We start from the raw sequence: 20,114 nt of genomic DNA, 5'->3' as shown, positions 1-20,114 counted from the left end.
AAAATAAGAATAAATTCTCATAAGAAATTTCCTAGGCAACAACACAAACACGTAATGCACATACAAGATGATTTGTCCTTATAGGGTAGAATCAATCTTTTTCGCATGGATTTACACCAACAATAGCTACCAAAGGAGTATAAAAAGATTTTCTTAACAAAAAAGAACATACAAAGTCAATAACGACTATGCACCATAGTTCACAAAGGATGATTGTGAACATTCAAGAATTCCATAACACTGTGTACTAATTTCCATTCTTGAACTTCCTTCTTTGTGATTCACCAACAACATTCTTGTAAAAACTACAAATTAGCTTAGAAGAGTAGTTCTCCAAGAATCCAAGTTCCCAAGTTCAAGAGAAGTGGAACAAGTGCAACGAAACGGAGCAAAATACTCAAAAACAAGAGACATGACGAATACCAATCTTAACTCATCCAAATTCAAGGTTTCTTATCTCCATTTTGAAGAGAATCCAAAGAGGAAGAGAGTGCAAAACGAATGAGGTCAATCCGAGTTCAGACGAAGAAGTTACAGCCAAAACAAGTTTATCGAATATCGACGTCAAGTATGCATACGGGTTTGCAAACGAATTTTCGTATCCTGGAGCATTTTGCAGACGGGGTTTGCGAACTTAAACCCCTGGATTTTGGTTTTAAATGATGTTATGCATACTTGGTATGTGTACCATGAAGTCCAAACATCCCGAACTAATGTTTTCAAACCTAAACATTTAAGAACCTTAAACACAGATCAAGTTAGGTAGAAATGAACGATAAGCAAGGTACATGGAACATTATAAGTACTCAAACAAGTAATAAAAACATAAAACTTGCTCAAGTTTATATACATTCCTTTTTAGAAAAGTCCAATTAAATTCTACCGCCTTACCGAACATAATCTGTGTGCCCAATTCTCGTGCTTCCCTCACCGTATACATAACAGGGCATTCCTTGGTGAGGATGCACTTACAACACAATCAAGTTGTGTTGGGGTGAAAAATGTCTTGATCACCACAAGTGACCTTTGGATTATCATGAAAGAGATCACTTTTAGAACCTTTCACATCCAATTCCATTTTTCCAAAAAACTTGTTAAGTTCCAACATCATGGATACTGCCTTCTCCATAGTCATGGAATTTTCTGGAAGATCATTCCTTTTCACACTCAAGGCATCATTGGCTTTCTTTGGTACCACTTGTGAGTGCGTTTAGGTACAACCAGAACCTTCTTCCCATTACTCTCTTCAAGATTTCTCGGGAGAGAATTGGATTGACTATTCTTTTGCAAGTTAGTCTTTCTCCCATTGGGAGCATCGGATCTTGTCTTCGTCTTTACAAAGTTATTTTTTTGATATTGTGAAAAGACTTCGTATGACGTTTATAGGCAAATCTAGGATTATCATAGCACTGATTCCTTTGCCTAAAGGTTGGACGTTTACAACCCGTAATGTCAAGAGTGTTAGCCTTAACATATGATCCCGGATTAATAACTTCTTTTGACACCCAAACAAGAATATCATGAAGTTTTTCATTCCTTATACGAAAACGACATCTCCTTTCCAGGTGACCTTTGTTTCCACAATAATGACAAATATAAGGAACGTTCTTACCCGGATTCATGTGTGCTGGTTTTGGAGGTTGATATACTTTGCTCTTTTGAATCTTAACTGCCGGTGAAGGTGTTCCACTTTTGCCATCAGTGGAAACCTTTTGTTGAGAAGAATCACTAGCCTTGACAAATTTTACCTCTTTGCTAATACTTGGAGCATTTATTCCCTTATAGCCCAATCCTCGTGTATCACGATGATTTTTACTTGCTCCTAGCATAGTGGTTAATTTGCTTGAACTAGTATTGAACTTTTTCAAGTCATCTTCCAACATCTTGATTTTATCAAGAGCAACAGCTAAATCATCTTCAAGGCGTTTTTCTCGAGCGAGATAAGCACGTTTTTGTCATCAAAACTTGTTTGTTGAGAGTTAAACCTTGCTTCAGATTCTGCAAGTTTCTCTTCCAACAAAAAGTACTTTTTATAAAGATTATCACATTCAAGCGACTTCATACGTAGTTTTTCCTCAGAATCCTTGAGGATCGATTCGTTAGAACGATTCGAAACATAAACACCTGCGTAACATCTTCTCAATTTATTGTTTTCACGACAGAGAGGAGTCAGAAGATGAGTGACATGAGAAGTTCTCATCTTCTTCTTTTCTAACGAATTCAAAACCTTCACATACTCAGAGACTTCCTCATCAACACCTCTATCAATATCTGAATCACCTTCATCAGAAAGTTCATCCAACTGTTCTTCTAGATTTGTTTCCCATACTTCAACAGGTTTTACATTAAGAGAATGTTTAGATACTGACCTATAGGTGACAGTCCTCTCCGGTGAATCCAAGCTTTGAAAATCATCTGGTAATTTATGAAAAAGTACGTTATTGGAGATAGACTCGTCCATAATCAGATCTCTACAAACACAGACTTATGAGGTCTTAAACGTGTTTGCCTGCTCTGATACCAATTGAAAAAGCGGGGGTCTAATAACACCACCCAATATTTTACTTAGCATTTTTTATGGACAAACTCGAATATACTTTTAAGAGAATCAACAAGACTCAATCAATTAAAAGTATATCAACGAGTTTATATCTCTCTCTTGATTTGATTTACTCAAGCAGGAACTGCGAGTTCTAATCAAATATAAGGAATAACTCGGATGGTACCAAAGACCAATATCCGAGGATCAATCAATGACAACCAACAACCAAAGGTTGGATTACTCTAATTGATGATCTAACACACAACCTGTATAATTTCAATTATAAAGATAAAACAATATAACGCGGAAACTGAAATAACACAGACACCAGAAATTTTGTTAACGAGGAAACCGCAAATGAAGAAAAACCCCGGGACCTAGTCCAGATTGAACACACACTGTATTAAGCCGCTACAGACACTAGCCGACTCCAAGCTAACTTCAGACTGGACTGTAGTTGAATCCCAACCAGTCTCCCACTGATCCAAGGTACAGTTGTACTCCCTACGCCTCTGATACGTCAAGGATACTGCGCACTTGAATCCCTTAGATGATCTCACCCACAACTAAGAGTTGCTACGACCAAAAGTCGAAGACTTGATGACAAACAAATATGTCTCACACAGACAAGTCTATCGAAGGATTAATCTGTCTCCCACAGATAAACCCTAAAAGGTTTTGTTCCTTCTTTTGATAATAATCAAGGTGAACATGAACCAATTGATAATCCGGTCTTATATTCCCGAAGAACAACCTAGAGTTATCAATCACCTCACAACAATCTTAATCGTATGGTAACGAAACAAGATGTCGTGGAATCACAAACAATGAGACGAAGGTGTTTGTGATTACTTTTTATATCTTGCCTATCGGAGAAATCAAACAATCTCTAGCCAATCAATATGATTGTACTATTACGATAGAAGATGCAAGATCAGATCACACAACTACGATAAAAGTAGTATCGGTCTGGCTTCACAATCCCAATGAAGTCTTTAAGTCGTTAACCTGGTTTTAGAAGAAGAAAACCAAAGGTTAAAGGAAAACAGACTCTAGCACGCAAACTAGTATCACACGTAAGGTGTGGGGATTATTTTTGCAGAGTTGCTAGATGCCCCCTTATATAGTCTTTCAAATCAGGATTTTGCATTAGTTACAAAGCAATCAATATCCACCGTTAGATGAAAACCTGATTTAGATTCAAGCTAATATTTTTCAACCGTTAGATCGAAAACTTAGCTTGTCATACACAAATGACTGTACGCTTCCAGGTTTGTTAACCTCACCCAAACGCGTACATTGTTGGTTCAATAATAGTCTAACCAAAAAGGTTAACCATAAGAGCATTTCATACCAACCATGTTCTTCTTCACCATAACTAGTTCAAATGACTCAAATGAACTAGTTAAGAGAGTTGTTCAATTGCAAGGAAATCTTATGTAACTACACAAGACACAATTGAAGCAAAGATGATTTGATTCACAAGAATCGGTTCATGAACTTTAATATCCACGGTTTGCAAAAGAATTCCTTAGTCTTTTAAGATTAAGTTCAGAGATCATCTTTAGATATATAACCTTCTCAAGTTCGCAGACTAGGTTCGCGGACTTAAGACACCAGACAGTGTTTACAAACTCCAGCAGAAATTCTCGGGTTTGAGAACTTCGCCGGTTCGCGGACTGGGTTCGCGGACCTGGCCCACGCAAGTAGTTTGTCAACTCCAGCAGAAATTCTCGGGTTTGAGAACTTCGGCAGTTCGCGGACTGAGTTCGCGGACTTGGCACTTGCCATACTTCCGGTTCTCTTGATCAACAAAGTTCGAGAACTTCGGTTCAAGGAATACATTGGTTATGTAATCTAAACTCTCATTCCAATCATTTAAACATTCTTAGAGGACGTTATGTAGTTGTTACACCATTTCTCGTCAAAGCAATTTTCAAAGTGATTGAAACATTCATGACTTTCGTCACTAGGTAAAGATAAACTTGGTCGAAGCGAAAAGCTTACCAACACATATTTCGAAATATAGATAAGCGAGGTATACTCGGCTCGAAATACCAAATGTGTATAATCTAGTCTATATATATAACATACGACTTTTGTCTCAAAGAGTGGGAAATATAATAGATAAACTTTTGAGTGACAGATAAGTTCAAGTCTCCACATACCTTTTTGTCGAGAAGTTCCACTGGTTCCTTGAGTAGTCCTTCTACTTGTATGATGAATCGCCATGAAGTCCTTGAGCTCAACTACACTTACTATCCTAGTCCGAGACTTAGCTATAAGAGATTAGAAATCAAGACTTATAGTTTTGATCACTAACATTGACAAACATGCTTGAGATAGCAACACATGCGAGTTTGACCGAGCAGTGCTCTAACAATTGTATTGCAACGCATTTCATTTTTTCAATATCCATTCGAATGGACTGTCTAATGGATTTAGAGACTCTAAAGGTGATGTTCATCACCAAGTTCATTTCTTCCTGCAAGATATGCAAGATAGTGCATTTTTCACCAATAATTAGAAAAAACAGCAATAAAACCTTAAAAAATATCATACCAGAAATGAACCGAGGACAAGAATCATGCATCCCGTGTCGTTAAGGCACGGGTCATATCCTAGTGTTTTTAAGATTGAACACAAAATATGGATCCATATTGGACCCCAGTCGGGTCGGAGAAAACTGTCTCGAGCCTAGGCCGAATTATTTATCCATCAGAGTGCGAGTGCTCACCATTTCCTTTCTTCGGGAAAGTTTTGGAGGCAAAAAATTTCGGTTCTCACTCTCTACAAACTTTTGCCAATTTGATCAGTAATGGCGGACGAAGTTATCGTCAATTCTCGTCATCACTTAACCGCAGATAAAGCTCTGCAACAGGTCCCCAAAGGTACATGAATTTCAAACTTCACTTTCCTATTTTTCTACTTACATCTTTTAATCCTCATTACTAATAAGCACACGACTTTAGTTCTATAAAACCCTAATTTTCTGTTATGTTGTGGATTTCTTTTCCATAGATGGAAAAAAAGTTGAAGTACCTCAAAGTTTAATCAAACGGCTTAGCTGTATCTTCTCAGAAGGAGTTCCATTTGCAGCACCTATCTCCACATTAAGGGCAAATGAAATTTACTTGGTACTTATATCGTAGTTCTTGAAATACTCCATTCAACATTTCCACTTCGATGTTCATTTTTTGATTATACACAACCTTGTCACAGTTTTTTGTTATTTTTAGGTTAGGGGTGTCCTGTAAATGCTACAGGGGTTTTGCAGTTCTCTATTTTACTGGAATGACAAAGGGAAATTTCATTATTAAGTTTCACAGGTACAAGACATAGTCTTTATATAGACTCACTGACTCAATCAATAGATACAAAATGACAATACAGGAGTGACCGACATTTGACAGACTGTAATCAATGTGATAACAACTGTAAGTAATCTATGGCTGTGAATAACTAGTCCTACATTGTATGGGTGTATGACTCAGTCTAACATCCCCCCTCAAACTCATGCATGTACTGCAGGCATGAGTTTGTTCTTTAACAGCCCAAACTGAGACTTGGAAAGACCCTTGGTGAATAAATCAGCAATCTGACTGAGAGTATGAATATAGGAGACTTTCAGGAATCCACAGCTAACCAAATCACGAATCATGTGATAATCAACTTCTATGTGCTTGGTACGAGCATGAAAAATTGGATTTGCAGTGAGACTCCCTGCACCAAGGTTATCACAGTATAAACGACATGGAAGTAACAAGTAGACAGATAGCTCTTCAAATAAGTATGATAGCCATAAAATTTTAGCAGCTGCATTTGCAAGGCCTCTATACTCAGCTTCAGTGGAGGATCGAGAGATAGTGTGTTGTTTCTTTGAGGACCAAGATACCAAGTTACCACCTACAAAGACACAATATCCTGATGTGGATTTGCGTTTATCAGGGCACCCTGCCCAGTCACTATCACAGTAAGCATTTAAGACAGAGCAATCACCAGCTTGAAGAGTAATACCCTGACCCAAGGAACCTTTAATATATCGCAAGATGCGTTTAGCAAGTTGGAAATGCACATCAGTTAGTTTGTGCATGAATTGACACACATAGCTAACCGTAAAACTGACGTCAGGTCGTGTGAGAGTGAGGTATTGAAGACCTCCCACCAAACTTCTATAAGAAGCTGCATTTACATCTGACAAAGGAGAGCCATTATAAGCTGACACTCTGGGTCCTGAGCCAACTGGAGTTCTACATGGTTTGCAAGTAAACATATCATATTTTCTTAGCAGATCCAGTGAGTACTTGTTTTGGGTGAGAAGCATCTTGTTTGCAGAGGAATCAAAAATTGCTTCAATGCCCAAGAAATAGTGAAGATCACCAAGGTCTTTCATGGAAAATTCTGACTTCAAAGATGTAATAAAGGAAGTAAGAAGAGAATCAGAAGTGCCCACAAGAATAATATCATCAACATAGACTAGGAGAATCATCCTCTCAGAATTCTTATGATAAATGAACATTGAACTAACACACTTAGAATTCTGGAAGCCATACTGAAGAAGATAGCCACTAAACCTCTCATACCAGGCTCTAGGAGCCTGCTTAAGACCATATAGGGATTTCTTAAGTTCACAAACATATGTAGGATGATCTGGATCAACAAAGCCAGGAGGTTGTTCCATATACACTTTCTCCTTAAGATGTCCATGCAGAAAAGCATTACTAACATCCAGTTGTCTCATGCTCCATTTTTTAGAAATAGCCAAACTTAATACACATCTAATTGTAGTGGCTTTAACTACAGGACTAAAAGTCTCATCAAAATAAATTCCATCCACTTGATGATAACCCTTTACCACTAGTCTAGCTTTATGTTTATCAATAGAGCCATCAGAATGTAGTTTAGTCTTATAGACCCATTTGCAACCAAGTACATTCATAGAAGGATGGTATGGAACATGAATAAAAGTATGATTTTCATGAAGTGCAGTATACTCATTTTTCATATCTTTGACCCAAACTGGAAGTTTACTAGCTTCTCTAAATGTCTTAGGCTCAGCTGGTGGTTGAAGTAGAGTATCAAGAGCAATGGGAACTGGATGTTTACAAGTATGATTTGCTACAAAATCTTTAGAGAGAGGCTTAGGAACATGGATACCTGATTTTGATCTTGTATGAACTCCAGAAGCAGGTTGAGTAGTAGAACAAGATACCAGATCTGATGAAGGACAAACTTCAGTGGTTGATGTAGACTCTGGGAAAGTAATAGGTATCTCTGAAGTAGAAGTAGTTGGTACCTCAATAGAAGTAGGTAACACTGGAGTAGAAGTAAGTGGTATCTCAGTAGAAGTAGCAAAAGGAAATTAGCTTCATCAAATACTACATGAGTAGTAACATAAATCCTTTGAGATTTGATATCCATACATTTGTACCCTTTGTGATGAATGATATAACCCAGGAAAACACAAGGAGCTGATTTTGGACTTAGTTTATCTTTTCTATAAGCCACTAGGTTTGGATAACACAAACATCCATATACTCTTAAAATAGAATAATCTGGTTTAGAATGATATAAAACTTCACATGGAGACTTATAGTCAAGAACCTTGCTAGGTAGTCTATTAATGAGAAAGACAGCTGTTAAGAATGAACCAAACCAGAACTTCTTAGATAGAGAAGCATGAAAAGATAAGGTATTTCCCATTTCTGTGACATGCCTGTGTTTCCTTTCAGCTGAACCATTTTGTTGATGAAGATGAGGACAAGAGATTCTCAAAGCAATACCACTTAAATCAAGAAATTCTCTAAAAGGACCTTTAATGAGTTCCAGTGCACCATCACATTGAAAATGCTTAATCTTGACTTCAAAGAGATTCTCAACAAGAGATTTAAACAGCTTAAAGCAATGAACACTGTCTGACTTATGCTTCATAGGATAAATCCAAGAAAATTTGAAACAATCATCAACAAACAAAATGTAGTATTTGTATCCCAAATGTGATTGTACAGGAGAAGGCCCCCAAATGTCACAATGAATAAGTAGAAAATGTGCTTTAGAAACACTACTAGTAGCATGAAAAGGAAGACATTTATTTTTGGCTAATTGACAAGACTCACAGACAGAAGAAGTACATTTGGTTGATAACTTGATGTTAGTAGCCATATCAAGTTTTTGAATGATCTTCTGTGCAGGATGGCCTAGCCTGAAATGCCATATAGAGGAAGAAGCGACTAAATATGAAAAGGAAGTACTGTGAAGAGAAGTAATAGTTGTTGAAGCATCACTGGATGTCTTGGATTAACCAAATAGTAGGGGATATAGTCCATTCTTCATTCTCCCTCTAGCTAGTATAAGGTTGCTCTTCAATGACTTGATTTCATACCCCCAAGGATAGAAGAGAAACACACAATTATTTTCCTTTGTAAATTGAGCCACAGATAATAAATTGTGTTGCAAGTGAGGTACATATAGAACTTTGTGCAGATTAAATTGATTAGAAGAAGTAGACAATGTAGAAGAACCTGTTAGAGAGATTGGAATTAACTTACCATCACCAACCATAACTTGTTCTGGTCCAGAATGAGGAGTAGGTTGCTGAAGTAATGATGCATCATTGTCCATATGACTAGAGGCACCTGAGTCAGGAATCCAAATTGGCCCTGAATTTGTATGACTCCAACAGACACCACTCTCATAAGCAGTATCAGAAGGAAATTGAACATTAAAATCAAATTCTTGTGTGTCCCAAGGAGAATGATAAGTACTTCCTGCATTGATATCTAGACCAAGAAAAGCTCGTTGTGGTGGTGCAGTGCTGTTGCGAGATGCAGAGTATCTAAATCTGCACATGTTTGCCTTGTGACAATCTTTATGACATATCTAACATGGCTCCACTCCAGAAGTGAGAATTCTTTTCTGCACAGGGTTGAATTCAGTTTTTCGAAAACCAGGTGGATATGATGATGAATTCTTCTGAGGTATAGGTGAAGATGATGATGCAGTCATAGGTGGTTGAGATGCCATAGAAGATGGAAATGGCATAGGTTTTCGAAAAGTAGAATTAGTATTGTATGATGAAGATTGGCGGCAAAATGCAGAATTTGTGGGATCTGTGATGAGGGAAGAATAAGAATCTGAGTCTTGTTCTTTCAAGAACTGCTCATGACTGATGAGGCGAGATCGAAGCTCAGAGAAAGACAATGGAGGTTCTCTATTTTGAACATTAACCACAAAGTGAATGAATTCCTTGCCAAGGCCATTAAGAGTGTACATTACCAAATCAGAATCTTGCACTGGTTCACCAATTTCTGCAAGAGAATCAGCAATTGTTTTAATCTGATGGAGAAACTCATAGATTGTTGAAGATCCTTTCTTGATAGAGTGAAGTTGAGATCGTAACATTGATTTTCTGGCGAGAAATTGATCGCTGAAAAGTTTAGCAAGATGCATCCATTTTTCTCTAGTCGTTTGTTTACCGAGTAACTCAGAAGAGAAGGAGCGATCAACAGTAGCGTTAATACAAGATCCAACAAACTTATCGATCTGCAACCACTCAAGATAGTTTGGATTTGGTAATTGAATGTTGTTAATCATAACTGTAGGTGATTCCGGATGAACAGATCCATCAACAAAACCATAAAGGTTTGTACAGATAAGAATAGATGAGATTTGATCCTTCCAAACCAAGTAATTAGATCCATCTAATTTTCCAGATACAAAATTAGATATATTATGAAACGGAATTTGAAATCTGCTATGAAACACAAAAGGATTATAAAAGGTTGAATGTTGTTGTGGTTGTGAACAATGTTGTTGTTGCTGTTGAAGATGTGTAAAATTTGTAGGTTGAAAAGATTGAAAAGATGTAGGTACATGAGTTTGTATAGGTGTGTGTTGTAGTGATGGAGGTGGAACTGATGTAGAAGGCGGTGGAATTGATGTAGAAGGCGGTGGAGTTCGTTGTGTAGACAGTGATGTTGATATGTGTTGAGAAGAAGGTAACCGTTGTTGTTGTGGTTGTTGAGAAGAAAACAATGGTGGAAACATAGTTGCGTTAGAAGAAGGATTGTAGGTGGTGGTGTTAACAGCGGAAGAAGAAGCAACAGTGGTTTGAGTAGTTCTCACCATTTTTTTTGGGTTAGTTGCAGGTTTAATGGTGAGAAGTTGAAGATGAAAGAAAATTACAGGATCAGAGGAAATTAAAATTCCTTTTGGTATCTGATACCATGTAAGAAGTGTGAACTGGTTAATTTCATTATTAAGTTTTACAGGTACAAGACATAGTCTTTATATAGACTCACTGACTCAATCAACAGATACAAAATGACAATACAGGAGTGACCGACATTTGACAGACTGTAATCAATGTGATAACAGCTGTAAGTAATCTATGGCTGTGAATAACTAGTCCGTACATTGTACGGATGTATGACTCAGTCTAACACATTTCAAAAGTGGAATCTACCTAATTCATCTTTCCCAAGCAAGTCTTAGTGAAATTCTCAATCAATTTGTGTACGCTGCAACATGTCTACAGTTGGTTGAGATTTTCATTAAGAAGGTGCAGATGTCTTCTTCGAGATCATCTCCTTCTTTAAAAGCATTTGCAAATTCTGTCTCAGCATGGCTCAAGGTATTACACCTGATATGTCTTTGTTGTGGAGCGTGAGTGAAAATAACTGGTTTTCTTATGTGGAAAAAGAGGTTTCGAGATCTTGCTCTAGAGGAGGAAATGAAGGTGATGAGCTCTACTGCTAGGACCACTCCATCACTTTTAGGACTGTCAAATGCTTTATCAAGGTGATATTCTTGATCATTTCATCCTTTAGCACCTAACGCATGCTGAATGGTGTACATCGTTCACACTGCAAGTTTTATAATTATAATCTCTCCAGGGTGACCTGGTTTATTTCTGGGTTTTCCCTCTATGATGTTGCTCACTGACGAATTAGGGTTTCACAGTGTGTGATCTGGAGCCGAATATCTTTGGCATACTGTGCAAGGAGCAATTCCTAGTTTTTCTTTGGACTTTGAGTCATTCGTTCCAGCCGGTGAAATGGCTGTTCATATCCTCGATCATCTATACGTGAAGTTAAATGAAGTTTGTCTTGTGCAAGGTGGCGAGGTTGCAGAAACACCTTCTGGTCCATATATTCCTTTTTATATTGTTAATATGGTATGTGATTCTAAGATTTAGTATGCTAGTTTTAATTTCAGGAGGAAGCGTACCATATGCTACTATACTTACTTGTAGGAAGCGTATTACCATATATTGAAGGACTTGATTCTTGGCTCTATGATGGAACTCTTGAGGATCCATTTGAGGAGGTACTTTTGCTTTTAATATAGTATTTTTGCGTGCCTGTGTTTATATTTTCTATTATTCGTACCACCTGGGATGCTTCAGTATTTTTTGTATGCTTGATTCAGCTGTTCTTTTATGCCAACAATGCAATTTCTATCGATCATATAAATCAAGCCGAGTTCTGGGAGAAGAGCTACCTGTTGAGGTCTCGGTGCAGACATTCTGGTACTGGGTTATCTGGAACAGCAATTGGCAATGATGGCGAATCAATGGTGAATGATAATAAGAGAATATCGGATAGGGAACCTAACCTTACAAAGAAAAACAAAACCACCACGGACCTTGAAGTGTGCCCTCTTTTTGTAAAGGATATAGCGAAAGCCATTGTATCTGCTGGAAAATCGTTACAACTGATTCGGCATACTACCAGAGAGTACGGTTCGCCATTGGGTAGTTCTGATACTGAAGATGTTGATGTTTTTGAAAGGCCTGAAGTTGGTACCGACACACGTGAGACGCATTCAGGGACAAACATAGCAGGGTTAACTTTATCAGAGATATTCTTTGTGTCATTGGTGGGTCTTTTAGGAGATGGTAGTCATGTCTCTAAGACTTTTGGGCAGGATGACCCAAAGAAACATAATATAGCACAAACATTAGAGTCATACATGGACAAGAAGAAGTTTCCTGAGGAGAATGGTGACATTGAGGCAGTCTCTATGTTTTCAGATAAAATTTGGTGTAAATTTTTTATTGATGCAATGTTACAGAAAGGAATGATTAATTCAGATTCTTCCAAGGATTCTGACTGCTTTCAGGGAGGTAATGAAGTGGAAATAGGTGGGGAATTTATAGGTCGGCCCCTTTCCATATTATATTGTCCTGAAAATCCTGTCATTACCGTTTGTCGGGCATTTCTCAATAACAACAAAGAATATTGGGGTAAACTGGATGTTTCTAGAAATTACCACCTCCCTCCCTTGAATGATGGGAGCTTACGGGATGCTATATTTGGTGGAATCGATGGGGTACCTTCTGCAATGAAGGAGACAGACTTTATGTTTGGTTATCCATTTGGTGAATCTGAGCATCAACGTTCAGAAGATGACATAAGAACTTTAGGAGTCTTATATCCGTTTCCGACTCTTCTTCCTCCTTTTCAGGTCCTATTGGATTTCTGACTCCTCAATTGTTTTTCGTTGGCATTTTTTAAAATCATAGATAACTCATGATTAACTTATACAGGAAGATCCCTATATTTCAGAGCTTTTGCTTTTTCAAAGAAATAGCACCCTTTCATCAAGAATTCTAATTCTTAACTGGATTCAAAAGGCCAAGCTTAAGGATACCCCACTTCCTGTAGTTATTATGCAGGAATGCCTTATTGTTTATATCAAGAAACAGGTAAACTGCTCATATGCAATTGGAAACTATTCATCTGTCAGTAGGCCATCTGATTGCCCTAACTTATTATGGTCATGTATGCTAGGTGGATTATGTTGGCAAGCATATCTTGCTCCAACTGATGAATGGTTGGAGATTGATGGATGAACTCGGAGTATTACGTGCTATATTCTTACTTGGATCAGGTATTTTTTTTTATATCTAGACTGTTATGGGAAGATGGCTTCTCTTTGTAAAATGTTGACCTCACTTCATGGACGTAACTATCTAGACCATCTAATCTTCAGGTGATCTTTTGCAACAATTCCTTATCGTGCTTTTCGATAAGCTAGACAAGGGGGAATCTTGGAATGACGAGTTTGAGTTGAATGGCGTTCTACAGGTATAATAAGAAATGCTATGAGATCTTGGAGACCACAATTATACTTCCAGTGCGTTTTTGCTTCATGTAAGATTACTAGTAATAGTGGTTTTTCTTTTATTGATTGCAGGAATCCATCAGAAACTCTGCTGATGGCATGCTGTTAAGTGCTCCGGATTCTTTGGTTTTGTCGATTACAAAGCAAGATGCTGCTGATGGCGATGACAAAAATACCAATTTCAGCCATGCCTCTAATAATCTCAAGGGCCGCAACCAATTCTTTGGAATTGATGCCCTTGATATGCTTAGTTTCAGTTATAAGGTGCGTGTTTTATAAATGTGATATGGATTTGTGGAATTTGACTTCTTTTTCAAGCCATAATATGCTTTAGAGCGATTTAATGCATGTGATGTCAGGTTTCTTGGCCGCTTGAACTTATTGCCAACTCGGAGGCAATTAAGAAGTATAACCAGGTCAGATTTCTCATTCTCTTATCCTTCAAGTGTTTGCTCAGATATGCTTCAAATGATCTAATTTTTGGGTTGAATGTAGGTAATGGGTTTCTTGTTGAAGGTTAAACGGGCAAAGTTTGTTCTTGACAAAGCTCGGAGGTGGATGTGGAAGGTATTTATACTGTTACTCTAGCTTCTAACTATTGATGTTGAAAGTTATGTTTTGACAAATCATTGTGAGTTTTTCAACCATTTGTACATTAATTATTAGCAATTGAAATTAATTAATTTTCAGGGTAGAGGGACTTCAACAGTCGATCGTAAACATCACTGGTTAGTGGAGCAAAAGCTGCTCCATTTTGTTGATGCCTTTCATCAGTATGTGATGGACAGCGTAAACTTCAAAATCTCTACATTATAGTCTTCTCGAAGAAGAGTCCCTCTCTGACAGCTCTTCCGTTGACCGAATAAGCAGGTTTTTCATAGTGCCTGGATTGAACTGTGTGAAGGTATGGCATCTGCTGGCTCCCTTGATGAAGTCATAGAAGTGCATGAAGCGTACCTGTTGTCTATTCAACGACAGTGCTTTGTGGTCCCAGATAAGCTAGTAAGCAAATCTACTCGAACTTCACTTTCTTTGGTAGTTGTAGCATAAAAATGTGTGTGATGCCAATCCATTTTGAACTGCAGTGGATGTTGATTGCTAATCGGACCAAAAGCATCCTCAGATTAGCCCTTGAGTTTTATTCCGTACAGCAAACACTAAGTAGTGGCGGGACAGCACTTGCTATCAAGGCACGATGCGAAATGGAGGTGGATAGAATTGAAAAGCAGTTCGATGATTGCATTGCCTTTCTACTCAGAGTATGCTTCTATATTAATCTTTTCTGATTAGCATATTTTCATTTGCTTCAAATTAAAGTACCATTGACATCATAATACAGTCAGTATCTGTCTTACTTGCATACAGAGAAGCTAAAACTATCTGAACTTTGTGTAGGTACTATCCTACAAGCTCAACGTTGGTCACTTTCCTCATCTGGCGGATTTAGTTACTAAAATTAACTATAACTATTTCTACATGTCAGATAGTGGGAGCATGCTCACTGTCCCCGGCTCTGAAACTTCTGGTTCTAGACTTGGGAAGGGATTTCCGGTCAGACCTACTTGTTTGAGAAACAAAACGCATGTACGAATAACCATAGGTGCCTTTACATGGCAATTGTTAGTACACCTCCTCCCCTCAAGATCTTCCCTGTATTGTGTTTGTGTATATAAGTTAAGATTGTATGTTTCTTTGCAGTGCAAAAGGGAGAGGAAGTTCTTTGTAAGTTTGTACATGCAAGAAGAAAAAGAATTCGACTCTTATTGTAGCTATGTTTTCTTTGTACACTATATCTTTCGGTTATCTAATTGCATTGAGTGTTTGAAAATTGGTGGCTCCAGCTTTGTTTGTGCTTCGGGATCAAAAGGCGAATGTTTGTTTTTGTTGTTTGTGCTATTCTGAAGTCTGAACCTGTTGAAAGAATAACCAGTCCTGCCACGCCAAGGATCATCAGCTATACCACTCTACATCATTTGGATGAGAATCGGTGTAAACTCACGACCATTAACATGTTGATGTGGCTCAACGCCCTGCCACTCGTGTCAAGGGTCGTAGTAGTCAGCCTTCTGCCAAAACCGGTACACAAACTGTAAATCACAGCTGATAAAATGGTGCACTAAAAAGGAATCTTCTGATATACAGTACCTCTTTTTGGCCTTTAATTCTTGACGTGGACATGGCCGGCAGACTTTGTTCATTTTGCTCCCATTATGGAATGAACAAACATGAAAAATGGATGTTCAAATCAACAGATCTGTTGATTTGAACATCGAGTCGTAACATCCAGCACGCGTTTTATGATGCAACGCGCGATCAAAGAACAAACGCCCGCAATCAACGAATAACCGCCCGCGATCAACGAACCAACGCATGCGTTCATGGGAAGATCGCCACTACAAAAAATTAAAAACACCTCACTTCTTCTAATTTTTAACTATTAAAGAAACATTTTAATATTGATAACCTTTTGTTATAGGGCCTATGACTCATGGATGTGCGGTCCATTGGTAGACTAGGATTTAATTTTTTACTCTTGTATAAATAGAATACTTACCTATGTAATGGGATTCTTTCCCTTCTCTGATTAATGAAAAATTCCTCTCTCTTTTCTTTCTTTCTCATTCTTATTCCAAAACGTCATCAGCAACGAGTTCCTCCCTGAGTCAAGATTTTTTTCATTTTTTTTTTAAATTTCATCGAACAATGGAACAAAACCTACGGTCGGTCTTATACTTCTCAATCGAAGATCAACCACTAAAAAGAAGAAAATTCTTTGTTTAAGAAAACTCCATTATAATCAAGAATTTTAGTACTTCTATTTTATCTTCTTCCTCTTTCAATCAATCGAAAAGGTATATCTACACCCCATCTCTTTATTTCATTTCTTGATGTGAGTGAGATCCGCCAAAACTTGTCTACAATGGCTTGATGTGTAAAATGGTTGTCCGCGTATGCTTGTATCTCTTTATTTCATCTCTTTATTTCATCTCTTTATTTATTTACTTTCCTGGATCTGCTCTCATATGCTTGTATGCTCCACTTGTGTTTAAAAAAAAAAAATGGTTGTCCGCATATCTAAAGAATAGTCTACCTACTTGTCGGCTATGTATGTTGATTATATGTTTTATCATGTTTCCTGTGACCATCTATGAATCTATAATTGATGTGTCAAAATGTTTGTCTAATGGTTTGCTTTTTTTTCTTTTCAAATCTAGCAACTCAGCCTAAGTTTTTTTTCTTTTTTTTTATAAACTATGCATGACCTAAACTCTGAAATGTGTACCAGGATGATTGCATTTTTTCTGTCTCGTTGCGTGCATACAATTGTCTATCGTTCATAACCATGTTTTGTTTGATGTGTTCACACTATTCCGCCACATCTAGCTATTTGCATGTACTACCCTATTTGATTCCGACATAATCATATGTTCTTACTGAAATCATCCGTCGCGATCATATATATTATTCAAATCAGCCCATCTTATTCCGTGTATGCTCATATAGTTGTATCTGCGCTTGCTTATTTTCTCTGGATTAATGGTACCATCATTTTTTTTTTCTTTAGTAATTATGATCGATTGATGATAAGTATATATGAAGAAATAATATAATATTATAATATTTTGTTTGTTTATGAACCTATGCTCAAATGTTTAATATAATATTATAATTTTTAATATATATATATATATATATATTTATGCTATTGTGTCTGTTTGGGCATATGCCATCTGTGTCTGTACCTTTGACCTTGTATGATTTGATTAGTCATAAGCGTCAGTTAGACTACATGCTTAGTGTGCGCCATGAGAGAAGCAATTTTTTTTATCATTATTATTACCAATCACGTCTGATCTGTACTGGTCCTCCATCTGCTTTATGTCTTTGCGCTATTCACTAAAAATTTATTGATTGTGACATACGTTTTTTTTCTGTTTGCATGTCCGTTTCTTTTCTTTTGCACGTCATTATGAGTGTCTACCTTTGACTGTTCTCTGTGTAACGTAAGATGATGTCTTTATTATTTGTTTATTTTTAACGTATTCGTTGCCTTGTCCTTTATAACGTATTCTGTGATGATTGCAATGTATTCTATAATAATAACAATAATTAATATACATTTACCATATGCGTGTTTTGTGTATCGTGTGTTCTATATGTGATCGTATTAATTCTTTTTATCACTATCATAATATGAAATATATTTTAATTTTAAAAATTACGTTCATTTCAATTGTTAATGGGGTATTGTCATCCGTTGGACTTTGACTCAAACGGGATACTTTAAGAACCATAAAGAGACTTGGTTTTCCCAATCCATAAAGAAACTTGGTTGTTGGGAATATAGTATCGGAATGGGTCATACTAATGTCCTTTAAACTTGTCTTACGTAGATGAGCAAGACGGAATATATCCGATAAGAGTTTGGACTGTTGGATATAGATAGACTTGAGTATCACCGTTGGATGGCTGATGTGAAGGTCGCTTTTGTAGCAAAAGAATGCACCCATACCATCACACCCTCTACTGACAAAGATGCTTCCCCAGCAACTGAAAAAGAAAAGGCTGAGGCCCTCCGATATTTGAAGGCACATATTGACCCTAATCTCCTTTGGGGATACCAACACATGATGTGTCCTAAAGAACTGTGGGATGCACTAGCAAGCCGTTTTGGGAGCATTGAGGATTGCATTCTCCCACAGTTGAATGAACAGTGGAATGACATCCAGTTTCTTGATTATGTGAAGGTAGGTGAATTCCAAAGAGATAGGCTTAAGCTACAAGCACACCTCAATTTATGTGGGATAAAACTTACAGATAAAGATATGATTCAAAAGACATTGTTTACTTTCCCTTTGTCATCTGTTATTCTAGCCAACCAATACCGCATAAAAGTTGATAACAAGAGAATAACAACTTTCAGCAAGTTGATCAACTTATTGCGGTGGCCAAAAGGCACAATGAAGTTCTAGCAAACAACAATGCTAGAGCCACCGGGAAGAAGAAAATTCCCGAGTCTAACTATGGCAAGGATAACAAGGGAAAATACCCCAAAGAAAAGAGGGTTAAAAATGTTGATTCATATTCTCATGCTCCATACTCACGTGGGAATAATAACCCACGTGGAAGAGGGCAAAGGGGCCATCGTGGAAGGGGCCATGGACGTGAGGGCCATGGGCGTGGAGGCCATGGGCATGGAGGCCATGGACGTGGAGGCCATTCAAATACCTGGTCTAGAGATGTTACTTCTGGACCTAGTGGTAGGGGCAATACTGTTGAAAAAACACATAAGAACTCCATGTATAAGAAGGTCGAGAATGAGAATGCACCTTGTTACAGGTGTGGAATCTCCGTACATTGGTACCAGCAATGCAAAGCTAGTGCCAAAGTAGCAGCCAGCTACAAAAAGCACCGGGAATCTATAGATCAAGAATCTCATTGTGTGGAAGAACATGATCATTCCCCAGATGTCAACTTCACCATTTCAGACTTCCAGGGCAACAAGAACCATGCCCTTATGGAAACACCTGACTTTGATTGATTGTTATTTCTTTTTATTTGGTTTTAGTTATCATTTGAACCTAAAAACTTGTTTATTTTCTTACTTTGTGGTTTAGCATACTTTGGTTTAAATATTTATTTTGATGACTTAAACTATGTTAGGTAGCCTTAAATTATCATTTTTTTGTTGATGGATCTAATTTTTATGGGAACTTATTATGCTTTTGATTTAATTTTTACTGTGATAATCTATTGCATAATTGAATTATGTAACCGAATTCTCTGAAGTACCATTTACTTGTAGAAATGTCATCCTCAGAAGAGATTGAGTGCCTAGCTGATAGTGGAACCACACACACTATTTTAAGAAATAGACAATTATTTGTTGACTTAATTCCTTATAAATCCTCGGTGACTACGATGATTGGATCATCACAAGTGATCATTGGGCGAGGTAATGCTCAATTTTTGTTGCCAAATGGCACAATGGTTAAATTCACAGAAGCTCTATATGCACCAAGAGCTAACCGTACCTTGTTGAGCTTCAAAGATATCCGTGCAAATGGTTATCACTTGGAAACTCACTGTGAAAATGGAATTGAATATATAAATATTATCTCTAATACATGTGGAAGAAAACGCATTTTAGAGAAATTAATGAGTCACTCTAGTGGTTTGTACACTACTACTATTCGGATTATCGAATCACATGTTGTTACCAACGATGAACTGTTGAACAGTGACTTATACAAGCTTTGGCATGACCGCTTGGGGCACCCAGGTCGTGATATGATGATCCGTGTTTTAAAGAACTCACACGGACATCCTTTCTTTCGAGAGAAAAGTAAAATGAGACAAAAGACAGTTACAATGCAAAGTAACAACGTCTGCCAGTCACTGCCATCTAAAGCAACTGATGAGCAACCTCTCTCTCATTCTACTT

The 20,114-nt window shown here is 37.5% G+C and overlaps 2 protein-coding genes across 2 annotated transcripts; both read left to right on the top strand.

Annotated features, from left to right (window-relative positions):
* Positions 1–11,047: 11,047 nt before the first annotated feature.
* On the top strand, positions 11,048–15,571 carry LOC113311909. Its single transcript, XM_026560697.1, has 14 exons — positions 11,048–11,341; positions 11,504–11,666; positions 11,759–11,869; positions 11,972–13,009; positions 13,092–13,250; positions 13,336–13,435; positions 13,538–13,632; positions 13,742–13,933; positions 14,029–14,085; positions 14,165–14,236; positions 14,360–14,458; positions 14,540–14,671; positions 14,755–14,928; positions 15,065–15,571. The coding sequence occupies exons 2-14, from the start codon at positions 11,598–11,600 to the stop codon at positions 15,569–15,571; spliced, it is 2,805 nt and encodes a 934-aa protein (XP_026416482.1). The 5' UTR covers positions 11,048–11,341; positions 11,504–11,597.
* A 2,564-nt stretch (positions 15,572–18,135) lies between these two features.
* LOC113311908 lies at positions 18,136–19,211 on the top strand. Its single transcript, XM_026560696.1, has 2 exons — positions 18,136–18,417; positions 18,594–19,211. The coding sequence occupies exons 1-2, from the start codon at positions 18,136–18,138 to the stop codon at positions 19,209–19,211; spliced, it is 900 nt and encodes a 299-aa protein (XP_026416481.1).
* The last annotated feature ends 903 nt before the right edge of the window (positions 19,212–20,114 follow it).

The sequence above is a fragment of the Papaver somniferum genome, chromosome 9 (genome assembly GCF_003573695.1).
Source record: "Papaver somniferum cultivar HN1 chromosome 9, ASM357369v1, whole genome shotgun sequence".
Classification (NCBI taxonomy): Eukaryota; Viridiplantae; Streptophyta; class Magnoliopsida; order Ranunculales; family Papaveraceae; genus Papaver; species Papaver somniferum.
The sequence above is the reverse complement of the archived record's forward strand: the minus strand, read 5'-3'. Positions and strand labels throughout refer to the sequence as shown.